This window comes from Scyliorhinus torazame, chromosome 19 (genome assembly GCF_047496885.1).
Source record: "Scyliorhinus torazame isolate Kashiwa2021f chromosome 19, sScyTor2.1, whole genome shotgun sequence".
NCBI lineage: Eukaryota > Metazoa > Chordata > Chondrichthyes > Carcharhiniformes > Scyliorhinidae > Scyliorhinus > Scyliorhinus torazame.
In genome coordinates this window covers 10,153,725-10,171,600 of record NC_092725.1, presented here as the reverse complement: position 1 = coordinate 10,171,600, position 17,876 = coordinate 10,153,725, and the positions used below count along the sequence as shown (strand labels likewise).

The window sequence follows — 17,876 nt, the reverse complement described above, 5'->3', positions numbered from 1 at the left end:
CCAATCCACCTGACCTGTACATCCCTGGTCACTAAGGGATAATTGACCACGGCCAATCCACCTAACCGGTACATCCCTGGACACAAAGGGACAATTGATCATGGTCAATCCACCTAACCTTTACATCCCTGGACACTAAGGGACAATTGATCATGGCCAATCCACCTAACCTGTACATCCCTGGACACAAAGGGATAATTGATCATGGCCGATCCACCTAACCTGTACATCCCTGGACACTAAGTGACAATTGATCATGGCCGATCCACCTAACCTGTACATCCCTGGACACTAAGGGACAATTGATCATGGCCAATCCGCCTAACCTGTACATCCCTGGACACTAAGGGATAATTGATCATGGCCGATCCACCTAACCTGTACATCCCTGGACACTAAGGGACAATTGACCATGGCCAATGAACCAAACCTGTACTTCCCTGGACACTAAGGGACAATTGATCATGGTCAATCTACCTAACCTGTACATCCCTGGACACTAAGGGACAATTGACCATGGTCAATCCACCTAACCTGTACATCCCTGGACACTAAGGGACAATTGATCATGGCCAATCCACCTAACCTGTACATCCCTGGACAGTAAGGGACAATTTATAAAGGCCAATCCACCTAACCTGTACGTCCCTGGACACTATGGGACAATTGATCATGGCCAATCCACCTAACCTGCGCATCCCTGGACACTAAGGGACAATTGATCACGGCCAATCCACCTAACCTGTAGATCCCGGGGCACTGAGGGACAATTGATCATGGTCAATCCACCTAACCTGTACATCCCTGGACACTAAGGGACAATTGATCATGGCCAATGAACCAAACCTGTACTTCCCTGGACACTAAGGGACAATTGATCATGGTCAATCTACCTAACCTGTACATCCCTGGACACTAAGGGACAATTGACCATGGTCAATCCACCTAACCTGTACATCCCTGGACACTAAGGGACAATTGATCATGGCCAATCCACCTAACCTGTACATCCCTGGACAGTAAGGGACAATTTATAAAGGCCAATCCACCTAACCTGTACGTCCCTGGACACTATGGGACAATTGATCATGGCCAATCCACCTAACCTGCGCATCCCTGGACACTAAGGGACAATTGATCACGGCCAATCCACCTAACCTGTAGATCCCGGGGCACTGAGGGACAATTGATCATGGTCAATCCACCTAACCTGTACATCCCTGGACACTAAGGGACAATTGATCATGGTCAATCCACCTAACCTGCACATCCATGGAAACTCAGGGACAATTGATCATGGCCAATCCACCTAACCTGTACATCCCTGGACACTAAGGGACAATTGATCATGGCCAATCCACCTAACCTGTACATCCCTGGACACTAAGGGATAATTGATCATGGCCAATCCACCTAACCTGTACATCCCTGAACACTAAGGGACAATTGATCATGGCCAATCCACCTAACCTGTACATCCCTGGACATTAAGGGACAATTTATCATGGTCAATCCACCTAACCTGTACATCCCTGGACATTAAGGGACAATTGATCATGGCCAATCCACCTAACCTGTACATCCCTGGACACTAAGGGATAATTGATCTTGGCCAATCCACCTAACCTGTACATCCCTGGACACTAAGGTATAATTGATCATGGCTAATCCATCTAACCTGTACATCCCTGGACACTAAGGGACAATTGATCATGGTCAATCCACCTAACCTGTACATCCCTGGACACTAAGGGACAATTGATCATGGCCAATCCACCTAACCTGTACATCCCTGGACACTAAGGGACAATTGATCATGGCCAATCCACCTAACCTGTACATCCCTGGACACTAAGGGACAATTGATCATGGTCAATCCACCTAACCTGTACATCCCTGGACACTAAGGGACAATTGATCATGGCCAATCCACCTAACCTGTACATCCCTGGACATTAAGGGACAATTGATCATGGTCAATCCACCTAACCTGTACATCCCTGGACATTAAGGGAGAATTGCTCATGGCCAATCCACCTAACCTGTACATCCCTGGACACTAAGGGATAATTGATCTTGGCCAATCCACCTAACCTGTACATCCCTGGACACTAAGGGATAATTGATCATGGCTAATCCATCTAACCTGTACACCCCTGGACACGAAGGGACAATTGATCATGGCCAATCCACCTGACCTGTACATCCCTGGTCACTTAGGGACAATTGACCATGGCCAATCCACCTAACCGGTACATCCCTGGACACAAAGGGACAATTGATCATGGTCAATCCACCTAACCTTTACATCCCTGGACACTAAGGGACAATTGATCATGGCCAATCCACCTAACCTGTACATCCCTGGACACAAAGGGATAATTGATCATGGCCGATCCACCTAACCTGTACATCCCTGGACACTAAGTGACAATTGATCATGGCCGATCCACCTAACCTGTACATCCCTGGACACTAAGGGACAATTGATCATGGCCAATCCACCTAACCTGTACATCCCTGGACACTAAGGGACAATTGATCATGGCCAATCCACCTAACCTGTACATCCCTGGACACTAAGAGACAATTGATCATGGCCAATCCACCTAACCTGTACATCCCTGGACACTAAGGGACAATTGATCATGGCCAATCCACCTAACCTGTAGATCCCCGGACACTAAGGGACAATTGATCATGGCCAATCCACCTAACCTGTACATCCCTGGACACTAAGGGACAATTGTTCATGACCAATCCACCTAACCTGTAGATCCCTGGACACTAAGGGACAATTGATCATGGCCAATCCACCGAACCTGTACATCCCTGGACACAAAGGGACAATTGATCATGGCCTATCCTCATAACCAGTACATCCCTTGACACTAAGGGACAATTGATCATGGCCAATCCACCTAACCTGTACATCCCTGGACACTAAGGGACAATTGATCATGGCCAATCCACCTAACCTGTACATCCCTGGACACTAAGGGACAATTGATCATGGCCAATCCACCTAACCTGTACATCCCTGGACACTAAGGGACAATTGAACATGGCCAATCCACCTAACCTGTAGATCCCTGGACACTAAGGGACAATTGATCATGGCCAATCCACCTAACCTGTACATCCCTGGACACTAAGGGACAATTGATCATGGCCAATCCACCTAACCTGTAGATCCCTGGACACTAAGGGACAATTGATCATGGCCAATCCACCTAACCTGTACATCCCTGGACACTAACGGACAATTGATCATGGCCAATCCACCTAACCTGTACATCCCTGGACACTAAGGGACAATTGATCATGGCCAATCCACCTAACCTGTAGATCCCTGGACACTAAGGGACAATTGATCATGGTCAATCCACCTAACCTGTACATCCCTGGACACTAAGGGATAATTGATCTTGGCCAATCCACCTAACCTGTACATCCCTGGACACTAAGGAATAATTGATCATGGCTAATCCATCTAACCTGTACACCCCTGGACACTAAGGGACAATTGATCATGGCAAATCCACCTGACCTGTACATCCCTGGTCACTAAGGGATAATTGACCACGGCCAATCCACCTAACCGGTACATCCCTGGACACAAAGGGACAATTGATCATGGTCAATCCACCTAACCTTTACATCCCTGGACACTAAGGGACAATTGATCATGGCCAATCCACCTAACCTGTACATCCCTGGACACAAAGGGATAATTTATCATGGCCGATGCACCTAACCTGTACATCCCTGGACACTAAGTGACAATTGATCATGGCCGATCCACCTAACCTGTACATCCCTGGACACTAAGGGACAATTGATCATGGTCAATCTACCAAACCTGTACATCCCTGGACACTAAGGGACAATTGACCATGGTCAATCCACCTAACCTGTATATCCCTGGACACTAAGGGACAATTGATCATGGCCAATCCACCTAACCTGTACATCCCTGGACAGTAAGGGACAATTTATAAAGGCCAATCCACCTAACCTGTACATCCCTGGACACTAAGGGACAATTGATCATGGCCAATCCACCTAACCTGTACATCCCTGGACACTAAGGGACAATTGATCATGGCCAATCCACCTAACCTGTACATCCCTGGACACTAAGGGACAATTGATCATGGTCAATCCACCTAACCTGTACATCCCTGGACACTAAGGGACAATTGATCATGGCCAATCCACCTAACCTGTACATCCCTGGACATTAAGGGACAATTGATCATGGTCAATCCACCTAACCTGTACATCCCTGGACATTAAGGGAGAATTGCTCATGGCCAATCCACGTAACCTGTACATCCCTGGACACTAAGGGATAATTGATCTTGGCCAATCCACCTAACCTGTACATCCCTGGACACTAAGGGATAATTGATCATGGCTAATCCATCTAACCTGTACACCCCTGGACACTAAGGGACAATTGATCATGGCCAATCCACCTGACCTGTACATCCCTGGTCACTAAGGGACAATTGACCATGGCCAATCCACCTAACCGGTACATCCCTGGACACAAAGGGACAATTGATCATGGTCAATCCACCTAACCTTTACATCCCTGGACACTAAGGGACAATTGATCATGGCCAATCCACCTAACCTGTACATCCCTGGACACAAAGGGATAATTGATCATGGCCGATCCACCTAACCTGTACATCCCTGGACACTAAGTGACAATTGATCATGGCCGATCCACCTAACCTGTACATCCCTGGACACTAAGGGACAATTGATCATGGCCAATCCGCCTAACCTGTACATCCCTGGACACTAAGGGATAATTGATCATGGCCGATCCACCTAACCTGTACATCCCTGGACACTAAGGGACAATTGACCATGGCCAATCCACCAAACCTGTACTTCCCTGGACATTAAGGGACAATTGATCATGGTCAATCTACCTAACCTGTACATCCCTGGACACTAAGGGACAATTGACCATGGTCAATCCACCTAACCTGTACATCCCTGGACACTAAGGGACAATTGATCATGGCCAATCCACCGAACCTGTACATCCCTGGACACTAAGGGACAATTGATCATGGCCAATCCACCTAACCTGTACAATCCTGGACACTGAGGGCCAATTGATCATGGCCAATCCACCTAACCTGTACATCCCTGGACACTAAGGGACAATTGATCATGGTCAATCCACCTAACCTGTACATCCCTGGACACTAAGGGACAATTGATCATGGCCAATCCACCTAACCTGTACATCCCTGGACACTAAGGGACAATTGATCATGGTCAATTCACCTGACCTGTACATCCCTGGACATTAAGGGACAATTGATCATGGCCGATCCACCTAACCTGTACATCCCTGGACATTAAGTGACAATTGATCATGGCCAATCCACCTAACCTGTACATCCCTGGACACTAAGGGACAATTGATCATGGCCAATCCACCTAACCTGTACATCCCTGGACATTAAGGGACAATTGATCATGGCCGATCCACCTAACCTGTACATCCCTGGTCACTAAGGGACAATTGATCATGGCCAATCCACCTAACCTGTACATCCCTGGACACTAAGGGACAATTGATCATGGCCAATCCACCTAACCTGTACATCCCTGGACACTAAGAGACAATTGATCATGGCCAATCCACCTAAGCTGTACATCCCTGGACACTAAGGGACAATTGATCATGGCCAATCCACCTAACCTGTAGATCCCCGGACACTAAGGGACAATTGATCATGGCCAATCCACCTAACCTGTACATCCCTGGACACTAAGGGACAATTGTTCATGACCAATCCACCTAACCTGTAGATCCCTGGACACTAAGGGACAATTGATCATGGCCAATCCACCGAACCTGTACATCCCTGGACACAAAGGGACAATTGATCATGGCCTATCCTCATAACCAGTACATCCCTTGACACTAAGGGACAATTGATCATGGCCAATCCACCTAACCTGTACATCCCTGGACACTAAGGGACAATTGATCATGGCCAATCCACCTAACCTGTACATCCCTGGACACTAAGGGACAATTGATCATGGCCAATCCACCTAACCTGTACATCCCTGGACACTAAGGGACAATTGATCATGGCCAATCCACCTAACCTGTACATCCCTGGACACTAAGGGACAATTGATCATGGCCAATCCACCTAACCTGTAGATCCCTGGACACTAAGGGACAATTGATCATGGTCAATCCACCTAACCTGTACATCCCTGGACACTAAGGGACAATTGATCATGGCCAATCCACCTAGCCTGTACATCCCCGGACACTTAGGGACAATTGATCATGGCCAATCCACCTAACCTGTAGATCCCTGGACACTAAGGGACAATTGATCATGGTCAATCCACCTAACCTGTAGATCCCTGGACACTAAGGGACAATTGATCATGGCCAATCCACCGAACCTGTACATCCCTGGACACAAAGGGACAATTGATCATGGCCAATCCTCCTAACCTGTACATCCCTGGACACTAAGGGACAATTGATCATGGCCAATCCACCGAACCTGTACATCCCTGGACACAAAGGGACAATTGATCATGGCCAATCCTCCTAACCTGTACATCCCTGGACACTAAGGGACAATTGATCATGGCCAATCCTCCTAACCTGTACATCCCTGGACACTAAGGGACAATTGATCATGGCCTATCCTCCTAACCAGTACATCCCTGGACACTAAGGGACAATTGATCATGGCCAATCCTCCTAACCTGTACATCCCTGGACACTAAGGGACAATTGATCATGGCCAATCCACCTAACCAGTACATCCCTGGACACTAAGGGACAATTGATCATGGCCAATCCACCTAACCTGTACATCCCTGGACACTAAGGGACAATTGATCATGGCCAATCCACCTAACCTGTAGATCCCTGGACACTAAGGGACAATTGATCATGGCCAATCCACCTAACCTGTACATCCCTGGACACTAAGGGACAATTTATCATGGCCAATCCACCTAACCTGTACATCTTTGGACTGTGGGAGGAACCCGGAGCACCCGGAGGAAACCCACATAGACACGGGGAGGACGTGCAGACTCCGCACAGACAGTGGCCCAATGCCGCGTCCCTGGCGCCGTGAGGCAGCAGTGCAAACCACTCAGCCGCCCTGTTTGGTTTCTGCCCGGCTCCTCGGTCTCTTGTTTGCGGCACTGTGTGAAAGCACGGTATTGTTGTAAAAGCTGCCGCAGTTTGATGAGCAGACAGAACGGGGAAACCAGTGAGGGCTTCAGCAGCGAGGGGGCTGAGTCGGGGAGTGGGCTGGGTCGATTGGCCGGATTTCTAATGCAGGCGTTGCGCCGATTATGCCTCACTGAAAGTCAGAGGCTGGGTACCGCTGGGGCAGGCGGGAGGGAAGTTTGTGTGCGTCAAATTCCAGCAGTCAGGCGCTGGGTACCGCAGGCAGGAGGGAAGGTCGTGCGGCTCACATTCCAGACTTCTCTTGCAGGAAATTTGCAGCTACGATGATGGTGACGAAGACAATTTCCACCTGATCTGCCCGGAGCCAATTGGAGAGAAGACCTTCATCACCCGCAAGCCGGGAGGAGACCACAGGGCACAGAGTCTGCCAACGCACATTGACGTCATGCGGACTCTGCGCATTGTAGACTTTGACGCGTTCCCATTCAACCAGTACGCTCCGTACAGCTTCCGCAACACTATCGAAGGTAAGGCCCGTCCCTTGCGTCACACCTCACGCCAGTTAGCCAAGCCGCCAGGTACACGGTCCCCGTCCGATACTCTCAGCACAGGTACAGCGTGGGGTTAGACACTGTTGTAACTGTAAAAGCTCACACACATTCGACCAGTTCACTTACTCAAAGGTTTTACCGAGGGTGCCTTTATTAACGAGGAGATCAAACACAAGTTCAAAATCAACAATGTTTCTTGAACACAATTAACCCAGAAGTTCCCCACAAAATATATTCTGGGGGTACCGGGGTCAGTGAATACCACCCACAAAGATGGCTTGGTAGGGCTATGGCTTCGATCACAGCATTCCTCTGCTCCGTCTTCACCAAGGTGGTTCTCGCTGGCAGTCTCCTGCTCCCTTCGGCCTGGTCAAGGTCGCCGCCTGCGTCGGGTCTGCGATGCTGATGTGCCTTGGGTGCCTGTTTTTAACCCCTTCCTTCGCCCCCTTTTGCCATTCCCTCTGGCCTTCGGCCAATGATGCCGCTGGAGGGCGTCACAGCACTCAATGGTCCGGTTGGTGGCCGTTTCACAGGACAGCTGAGCCCGCCGCAAGTGTCCACCTCTGATGGTGCAGGCTGCTCCTAACCTGTTGCCAGAGAAGGTAACAGTACAAACTCTGTGTGACAGAAGGTCTGGCCCGATCTGGGCAGCACGGTAGCACAGGGGTTAGCACTGTGTCTTCACAGCTCCAGGGTCCCAGGTTCGATTCCCGGCTTGGGTCACTGCCTGTGCGGAGTCTGCACATCCTCCCCGTGTCTGCGTGGGTTTCCTCCGGGTGCTCCGGTTTCCTCCCACAGTCCAAAGACGTGCGGGTTAGGTGGATTGGCCATGTTAAATTGCACTTAGTGACCAAAAAGGTTAGGAGGGGTTATTGGGTTACGGGGACAGGGTGGAAGTGAGGGCTTAAGTGGGTCGGTGCAGACTCGATGGGCCGAATGGCCTCCTTCTGCACCGTATGTTCGATGTTCTACAATAGACCTGTGCCTATCAATAGGGTGCAATGATCTCCTTGACGGGTGATTGACAGGGCAGGTCCAGGTTCTGGCAGCTTGTCCATTGATTGTGTATTTGACTTTGGTCAAGTCTGAATTCCAATAGCCTAAGACTGCAGTATGATTTTAAAATGCCCAATTCTTTAATTTAGGATATCCAATTTAATTGGCCTAAAACCTGGGCCCTGGTAGGTCACCACAATACGGAGCAAAGCTCCCTCTACACTGTCCCCATCAAACACTCCCAGGACAGGTACAGCACGGGGTTACATACAGAGTAAAGCTCCCTCTACACTGCCCTCATCAAACACTCCCAGGACAGGTACAGCACGGGGTTAGATACAGAGTAAAGCTCCCTCTACACTGTCCCCATCAAACACTCCCAGGACAGGTACTGCACGGGGTTAGATACAGAGTAAAGCTCCCTCTACACTGTCCCCATTAAACAATCCCAGGACAGGTACAGCACGGGGTTAGATACAGAGTAAAGCTCCCTCTACACTGTCCCCATCAAACACTCCCAGGACAGGTACAGCACGGGGTTAGATACAGAGTAAAGCTCCCTCTACACTGTCCCCATCAAACACTCCCAGGACAGGTACAGCACGGGGTTAGATACAGAGTAAAGCTCCCTCTACACTGCCCTCATCAAACACTCCCAGGACAGGTACAGCACGGGGTTAGATACAGAGTAAAGCTCCCTCTACACTGTCCCCATCAAACACTCCCAGGACAGGTACTGCACGGGGTTAGATACAGAGTAAAGCTCCCTCTACACTGTCCCCATTAAACAATCCCAGGACAGGTACAGCACGGGGTTAGATACAGAGTAAAGCTCCCTCTACACTGTCCCCATCAAACACTCCCAGGACAGGTACAGCACGGGGTTAGATACAGAGTAAAGCTCCCTCTACACTGTCCCCATCAAACACTCCCAGGACAGGTACAGCACGGGGTTAGATACAGAGTAAAGCTCCCTCCACACTGTCCCCATCAAACACTCCCAGGACAGGTACAGCACGGGGTTAGATACAGAGTGAAGCTCCCTCTACACTGCCCTCATCAAACACTCCCAGGACAGGTACAGCACGTGGTTAGATACAGAGTAAAGCTCCCTCTACACTGCCCTCATCAAACACTCCCAGGACAGGTACAGCACGGGGTTAGATACAGAGTAAAGCTCCCTCTACACTGCCCTCATCAAACACTCCCAGGACAGGTACAGCACGGGGTTAGATACAGAGTAAAGCTCCCTCTACACTGTCCACATCAAACAATCCCAGGACAGGTACAGCACGGGGTTAGATACAGAGTAAAGCTCCCTCTACACTGTCCCCATCAAACACTCCCAGGACAGGTACAGCACAGGGTTAGATACAGAGTAAAGCTCCCTCTACACTGTCCCCATCAAACACTCCCAGGACAGGTACAGCACGGGGTTAGATACAGAGTAAAGCTCCCTCTACACTGTCCCCATCAAACACTCCCAGGACAGGTACAGCACGGGGTTAGATACAGAGTAAAGCTCCCTCTACACTGCCCTCATCAAACACTCCCAGGACAGGTACAGCACGGGGTTAGATACAGAGTAAAGCTCCCTCTACACTGTCCCCATCAAACACTCCCAGGACAGGTACTGCACGGGGTTAGATACAGAGTAAAGCTCCCTCTACACTGTCCCCATTAAACAATCCCAGGACAGGTACAGCACGGGGTTAGATACAGAGTAAAGCTCCCTCTACACTGTCCCCATCAAACACTCCCAGGACAGGTACAGCACGGGGTTAGATACAGAGTAAAGCTCCCTCTACACTGTCCCCATCAAACACTCCCAGGACAGGTACAGCACGGGGTTAGATACAGAGTAAAGCTCCCTCCACACTGTCCCCATCAAACACTCCCAGGACAGGTACAGCACGGGGTTAGATACAGAGTGAAGCTCCCTCTACACTGCCCTCATCAAACACTCCCAGGACAGGTACAGCACGTGGTTAGATACAGAGTAAAGCTCCCTCCACACTGTCCCCATCAAACACTCCCAGCACAGGTACAGCACGGGGTTAGATACAGAGTGAAGCTCCCTCAACACTGCCCTCATCAAACACTCCCACGACAGGTACAGCACGGGGTTAGATACAGAGTAAAGCTCCCTCTACACTGCCCTCATCAAACACTCCCAGGACAGGTACAGCACGGGGTTAGATACAGAGTAAAGCTCCCTCTACACTGTCCCCATCAAACAATCCCAGGACAGGTACAGCACGGGGTTAGATACAGAGTAAAGTTCCCTCTACACTGTCCCCATCAAACACTCCCAGGACAGGTACAGCACGGGGTTAGATACAGAGTAAAGCTCCCTCCACACTGTCCCCATCAAACACTCCCAGGACAGGTACAGCACGGGGTTAGATACAGAGTGAAGCTCCCTCTACACTGCCCTCATCAAACACTCCCAGGACAGGTACAGCACGTGGTTAGATACAGAGGAAAGCTCCCTCTACACTGCCCTCATCAAACACTCCCAGGACAGGTACAGCACGGGGTTAGATACAGAGTAAAGCTCCCTCTACACTGCCCTCATCAAACACTCCCAGGACAGGTACAGCACGGGGTTAGATACAGAGTAAAGCTCCCTCTACACTGTCCCCATCAAACACTCCCAGGACAGGTACAGCACGGGGTTAGATACAGAGTAAAGCTCCCTCTACACTGTCCCCATCAAACTCTCTCAGGACAGGTACAGCACGGGGTTAGGTACAGAGTAAAGCTCCCTCTACACTGTCCCCATCAAACACTCCCAGGACAGGTACAGCACGGGGTTAGATACAGAGCAAAGCTCCCTCTACACTGTCCCCATCAAACACTCCCAGGACAAGTACAGCACGGGGTTAGATAGAGAGTAAAGCTCCCTCTACACTGTCCCCATCAAAAACTCCCAGGACAGGTACAGCACGGGGTTAGATACAGAGTAAATCTCCCTCTGCACTGCCCTCATCAAACACTCCCAGGACAGGTACAGCATGGGGTTATACAGAGTAAAGCTCCCTCTACACTGTCCCCATCAAACACTCCCAGGACATGTACAGCATGGGGTTAGATACAGAGTAAAGCTCCCTCTACACTGTCCCCATCAAACACTCCCAGGACAGGTACAGCACGGGGTTAGATACAGAGTAAAGCTCGCTCTACACTGTCCCCATCAAACACTCCCAGGACAGGTACAGCACGGGGTTAGATTCAGAGTAAAGCTCCCTCTACACTGTCCCCATCAAACACTCCCAGGACAGGTACAGCACGGGGTTAGATACAGAGTAAAGCTCCCTCTACACTGTCCCCATCAAACACTCCCAGGACAGGTACAACACGGGGTTAGATACAGAGTAAAGCTCCCTCTACACTATCCCCATCAAACACTCCCAGGACAGGTACAGCACGGGGTTAGATACAGAGTAAAGCTCCCTCTACACTCTCCCCATCAAACACTCCCAGGACAGGTACAGCACGAGGTTAGATACAGAGTAAAGCTCCCTCTACACTGTCCCCATCAAACACTCCCAGGACAGGTACAGCACGGGGTTAGATACAGAGTAAAGCTCGCTCTACACTGTCCCCATCAAACACTCCCAGGACAGGTACAGCACGGGGTTAGATTCAGAGTAAAGCTCCCTCTACACTGTCCCCATCAAACACTCCCAGGACAGGTACAGCACGGGGTTAGATACAGAGTAAAGCTCCCTCTACACTGTCCCCATCAAACACTCCCAGGACAGGTACAACACGGGGTTAGATACAGAGTAAAGCTCCCTCTACACTATCCCCATCAAACACTCCCAGGACAGGTACAGCACGGGGTTAGATACAGAGTAAAGCTCCCTCTACACTCTCCCCATCAAACACTCCCAGGACAGGTACAGCACGAGGTTAGATACAGAGTAAAGCTCCCTCTACACTGTCCCCCATCAAACACTCCCAGGACAGGTACAGCACAGGGTTAGTTACAGAGTAAAGCTCCCTCTACACTCTCCCCATCAAACACTCCCAGGACAGGTACAGCACGGGGTTAGGTACAGAGTAAAGCTCGCTCTACACTGTCCCCATCAAACACTCCCAGGACAGGTACAGCACGGGGTTAGATACAGAGTAAAGCTCCCTCTACACTGTCCCCATCAAACACTCCCAGGACAGGTACAGCACGGGATTAGATACAGAGTAAAGCTCCCTCTACACTATCCCCATCAAACACTCCCAGGACAGGTACAGCACGGGGTTAGATACAGAGTAAAGCTCACTCTACACTGTCCCCATCAAACACTCCCAGGACAGGTACAGCACGGGGTTAGATACAGAGTAAAGCTATCTCTACACTGTTCCCATCAAACACTCCCAGGACAGGTTCAGCACGGGGTTAGATACAGAGTAAAGCTCCCTCTACACTGTCCCCATCAAACACTCCCAGGACAGGTACAACACGGGGTTAGATACAGAGTAAAGCTCCCTCTACACTCTCCCCATCAAACACTCCCAGGACAGGTACAGCACGAGGTTAGGTACAGAGTAAAGCTCCCTCTACACTGTCCCCATCAAACACTCCCAGGACAGGTACAGCACGGGGTTAGATACAGAGTAAAGCTCCCTCTACACTATCCCCATCAAACACTCCCAGGACAGGTACAGCACGTGGTTAGATACAGAGTAAAGCTCCCTCTACACTGCCCTCATCAAACACTCCCAGGACAGGTACAGCACGGGGTTAGATACAGAGTAAAGCTCCCTCTACACTGCCCTCATCAAACACTCCCAGGACAGGTACAGCACGGGGTTAGATACAGAGTAAAGCTCGCTCTACACTGTCCCCATCAAACACTCCCAGGACAGGTACAGCACGGGGTTAGATACAGAGTAAAGCTCCCTCTACACTGTCCCCATCAAACTCTCTCAGGACAGGTACAGCACGGGGTTAGGTACAGAGTAAAGCTCCCTCTACACTGTCCCCATCAAACACTCCCAGGACAGGTACAGCACGGGGTTAGATACAGAGCAAAGCTCCCTCTACACTGTCCCCATCAAACACTCCCAGGACAAGTACAGCACGGGGTTAGATAGAGAGTAAAGCTCCCTCTACACTGTCCCCATCAAACACTCCCAGGACAGGTACAGCACGGGGTTAGATACAGAGGAAAGCTCCCTCTACACTGTCCCCATCAAACACTCCCAGGCCAAGTACAGCACGGGGTTAGATACAGAGTAAAGCTCCCTCTACACTGTCCCCATCAAACACACCCAGGACAGGTACAGCACGGGGTTAGATACAGAGTAAAGCTCCCTCTACACTGTCCCCATCAAACACTCCCAGGACAGGTACTGCACGGGGTTAGATACAGAGTAAAGCTCCCTCTACACTGTCCCCATTAAACAATCCCAGGACAGGTACAGCACGGGGTTAGATACAGATTAAAGCTCCCTCTACACTGTCCCCATCAAACACTCCCAGGACAGGTACAGCACGGGGTTAGATACAGAGTAAAGCTCGCTCTACACTGTCCCCATCAAACACTCCCAGGACAGGTACAGCACGGGGTTAGATACAGAGTAAAGCTCCCTCTACACTGTCCCCATCAAACACTCCCAGGACAGGTACAGCACGGGGTTAGATACAGAGTAAAGCTCCCTCTACACTATTCCCATCAAACACTCCCAGGACAGGTACAACACGGGGTTAGATACAGAGTAAAGCTCCCTCTACACTCTCCCCATCAAACACTCCCAGGACAGGTACAGCACGAGGTTAGGTACAGAGTAAAGCTCCCTCTACACTGTCCCCATCAAACACTCCCAGGACAGGTACAGCACGGGGTTAGATACAGAGTAAAGCTCCCTCTACACTATCCCCATCAAACACTCCCAGGACAGGTACAGCACGTGGTTAGATACAGAGTAAAGCTCCCTCTACACTGCCCTCATCAAACACTCCCAGGACAGGTACAGCACGGGGTTAGATACAGAGTAAAGCTCCCTCTACACTGCCCTCATCAAACACTCCCAGGACAGGTACAGCACGGGGTTAGATACAGAGTAAAGCTCCCTCTACACTGTCCCCATCAAACACTCCCAGGACAGGTACAGCACGAGGTTAGGTACAGAGTAAAGCTCCCTCTACACTGTCCCCATCAAACACTCCCAGGACAGGTACAGCACGGGGTTAGATACAGAGTAAAGCTCCCTCTACACTATCCCCATCAAACACTCCCAGGACAGGTACAGCACGGGGTTAGATACAGAGTAAAGCTCCCTCTACACTGTCCCCATCAAACACTCCCAGGACAGGTACAGCACGAGGTTAGATACAGAGTAAAGCTCCCTCTACACTGTCCCCCATCAAACACTCCCAGGACAGGTACAGCACAGGGTTAGATACAGAGTAAAGCTCGCTCTACACTGTCCCCATCAAACACTCCCAGGACAGGTACAGCACGGGGTTAGATACAGAGTAAAGCTCCCTCTACACTCTTCCCATCAAACACTCCCAGGACAGGTACAGCACGAGGTTAGATACAGAGTAAAGCTCCCTCTACACTGTCCCCATCAAACACTCCCAGGACAGGTACAGCACGGGGTTAGATACAGAGTAAAGCTCCCTCTACACTGTTCCCATCAAACACTCCCAGGACAGGTACAGCACGGGGTTAGATACAGAGTAAAGCTCCCTCTACACTGTCCCCATCAAACACTCACAGGACAGGTACAGAACGGGGTTAGATACAGAGTAAACCTCGCTCTACACTCTCCCCATCAAACACTCCCAGGACAGGTACAACACGGGGTTAGATACAGAGTAAAGCTCCCTCTACACTCTCCCCATCAAACACTCCCAGGACAGGTACAGCACGAGGTTAGGTACAGAGTAAAGCTCCCTCTACACTGTCCCCATCAAACACTCCCAGGACAGGTACAGCACGGGGTTAGATACAGAGTAAAGCTCCCTCTACACTATCCCCATCAAACACTCCCAGGACAGGTACAGCACGTGGTTAGATACAGAGTAAAGCTCCCTCTACACTGCCCTCATCAAACACTCCCAGGACAGGTACAGCACGGGGTTAGATACAGAGTAAAGCTCCCTCTACACTGCCCTCATCAAACACTCCCAGGACAGGTACAGCACGGGGTTAGATACAGAGTAAAGCTCCCTCTACACTCTCCCCATCAAACACTCCCAGGACAGGTACAGCACGAGGTTAGGTACAGAGTAAAGCTCCCTCTACACTGTCCCCATCAAACACTCCCAGGACAGGTACAGCACGGGGTTAGATACAGAGTAAAGCTCCCTCTACACTATCCCCATCAAACACTCCCAGGACAGGTACAGCACGTGGTTAGATACAGAGTAAAGCTCCCTCTACACTGCCCTCATCAAACACTCCCAGGACAGGTACAGCACGGGGTTAGATACAGAGTAAAGCTCCCTCTACACTGCCCTCATCAAACACTCCCAGGACAGGTACAGCACGGGGTTAGATACAGAGTAAAGCTCCCTCTACACTGTCCCCATCAAACACTCCCAGGACAGGTACAGCACGGGGTTAGATACAGAGTAAAGCTCCCTCTACACTATCCCCATCAAACACTCCCAGGACAGGTACAGCACGGGGTTAGATACAGAGTAAAGCTCCCTCTACACTGTCCCCATCAAACACTCCCAGGACAGGTACAGCACGAGGTTAGATACAGAGTAAAGCTCCCTCTACACTGTCCCCCATCAAACACTCCCAGGACAGGTACAGCACAGGGTTAGATACAGAGTAAAGCTCGCTCTACACTGTCCCCATCAAACACTCCCAGGACAGGTACAGCACGGGGTTAGATACAGAGTAAAGCTCCCTCTACACTCTTCCCATCAAACACTCCCAGGACAGGTACAGCACGAGGTTAGATACAGAGTAAAGCTCCCTCTACACTGTCCCCATCAAACACTCCCAGGACAGGTACAGCACGGGGTTAGATACAGAGTAAAGCTCCCTCTACACTGTTCCCATCAAACACTCCCAGGACAGGTACAGCACGGGGTTAGATACAGAGTAAAGCTCCCTCTACACTGTCCCCATCAAACACTCACAGGACAGGTACAGAACGGGGTTAGATACAGAGTAAACCTCGCTCTACACTCTCCCCATCAAACACTCCCAGGGCAGGTACAGCACGGGGTGAGATACAGAGTAAAGCTCCCTCTACACTGTTCCCATCAAACACTCCCAGGACAGGTACAGCACGGGGTTAGATACAGAGCCCAGTGAGTGTGGGAGGAATGGGCCACTTTGTGATTCAGCTTGCTGTGAGAGGTGTCGGAGCTGGTGTTAACAATGTATCTCACTCAGGTTTCAAGGATTCCGAGTATCCGGGGAAGCAGATGGTTGGCCTACACAACCTGGTGCACATTTACCTCAACGGGTCAATCTCCCAGGTGCCCTCAGCCTCCAATGACCCCATCTTCATGCTGCACCACGCTTTCATCGACAAGTAAGTGAATAAACCTCTCGCACTCCTTCCAAACCCCATCTCCATTCCCTCACCCTACACCATCACCTTAGAGCCCACTGACCCCGCACGTTCACCCCTGACCCCAGTCTCTTGCTGTCCTACTCTCTGTCTCTCTCTCCCTCTCTCTTTGTCTTTTTCTCTATCCCTCTTGTGTCTCTCTGTCTCTGCCTCTCCATCGCTCTTGTTGTCTCTCTCTCTCTCTCTCAGCCTTTTTCTCTCTCGTTATCTCTGTGTCACTTTCTCTATCTCTCTCTCTCTCGCTCACCCTGCCTCAGTCTCTCTCACTGTCTCGTTCTCTCTCTCATTCTCCCTGTCACTGTCTCACTCCCTTTCTCTGTGTGTGCCTTTCTCTCTTTCTATACCCAGTGTCTAACCCAGTGTTTTATAAACTTTTTTTCCGGGGACCCATTTTTACCAACCGGCCAACCTTCGCGACCCAACCCAGCCGACCTGCGCGACCCACGCCGGCCGACCTGCGCGCCCCTCGCCGGCCGACCTGCGCGCCCCTCGCCGGCCGACCTGCGCGCCCCTCGCCGGCCGACCTGCGCGCCCCTCGCCGGCCGACCTGCGCGCCCCTCGCCGGC

General features: G+C 50.6%; 1 protein-coding gene across 1 annotated transcript in view; it reads left to right on the top strand.

The window, feature by feature from the left end:
- Positions 1–17,876, top strand: part of LOC140396621 (tyrosinase-like) — a 126,454-nt gene that overhangs the window by 108,008 nt on the left and 570 nt on the right. Inside the window, exons 2-3 of the mRNA XM_072485415.1 lie at positions 7,521–7,740; positions 17,130–17,271. Coding sequence (XP_072341516.1) covers positions 7,521–7,740; positions 17,130–17,271 — 362 coding nt within the window. The remainder of the gene's footprint in view (positions 1–7,520; positions 7,741–17,129; positions 17,272–17,876) is intronic.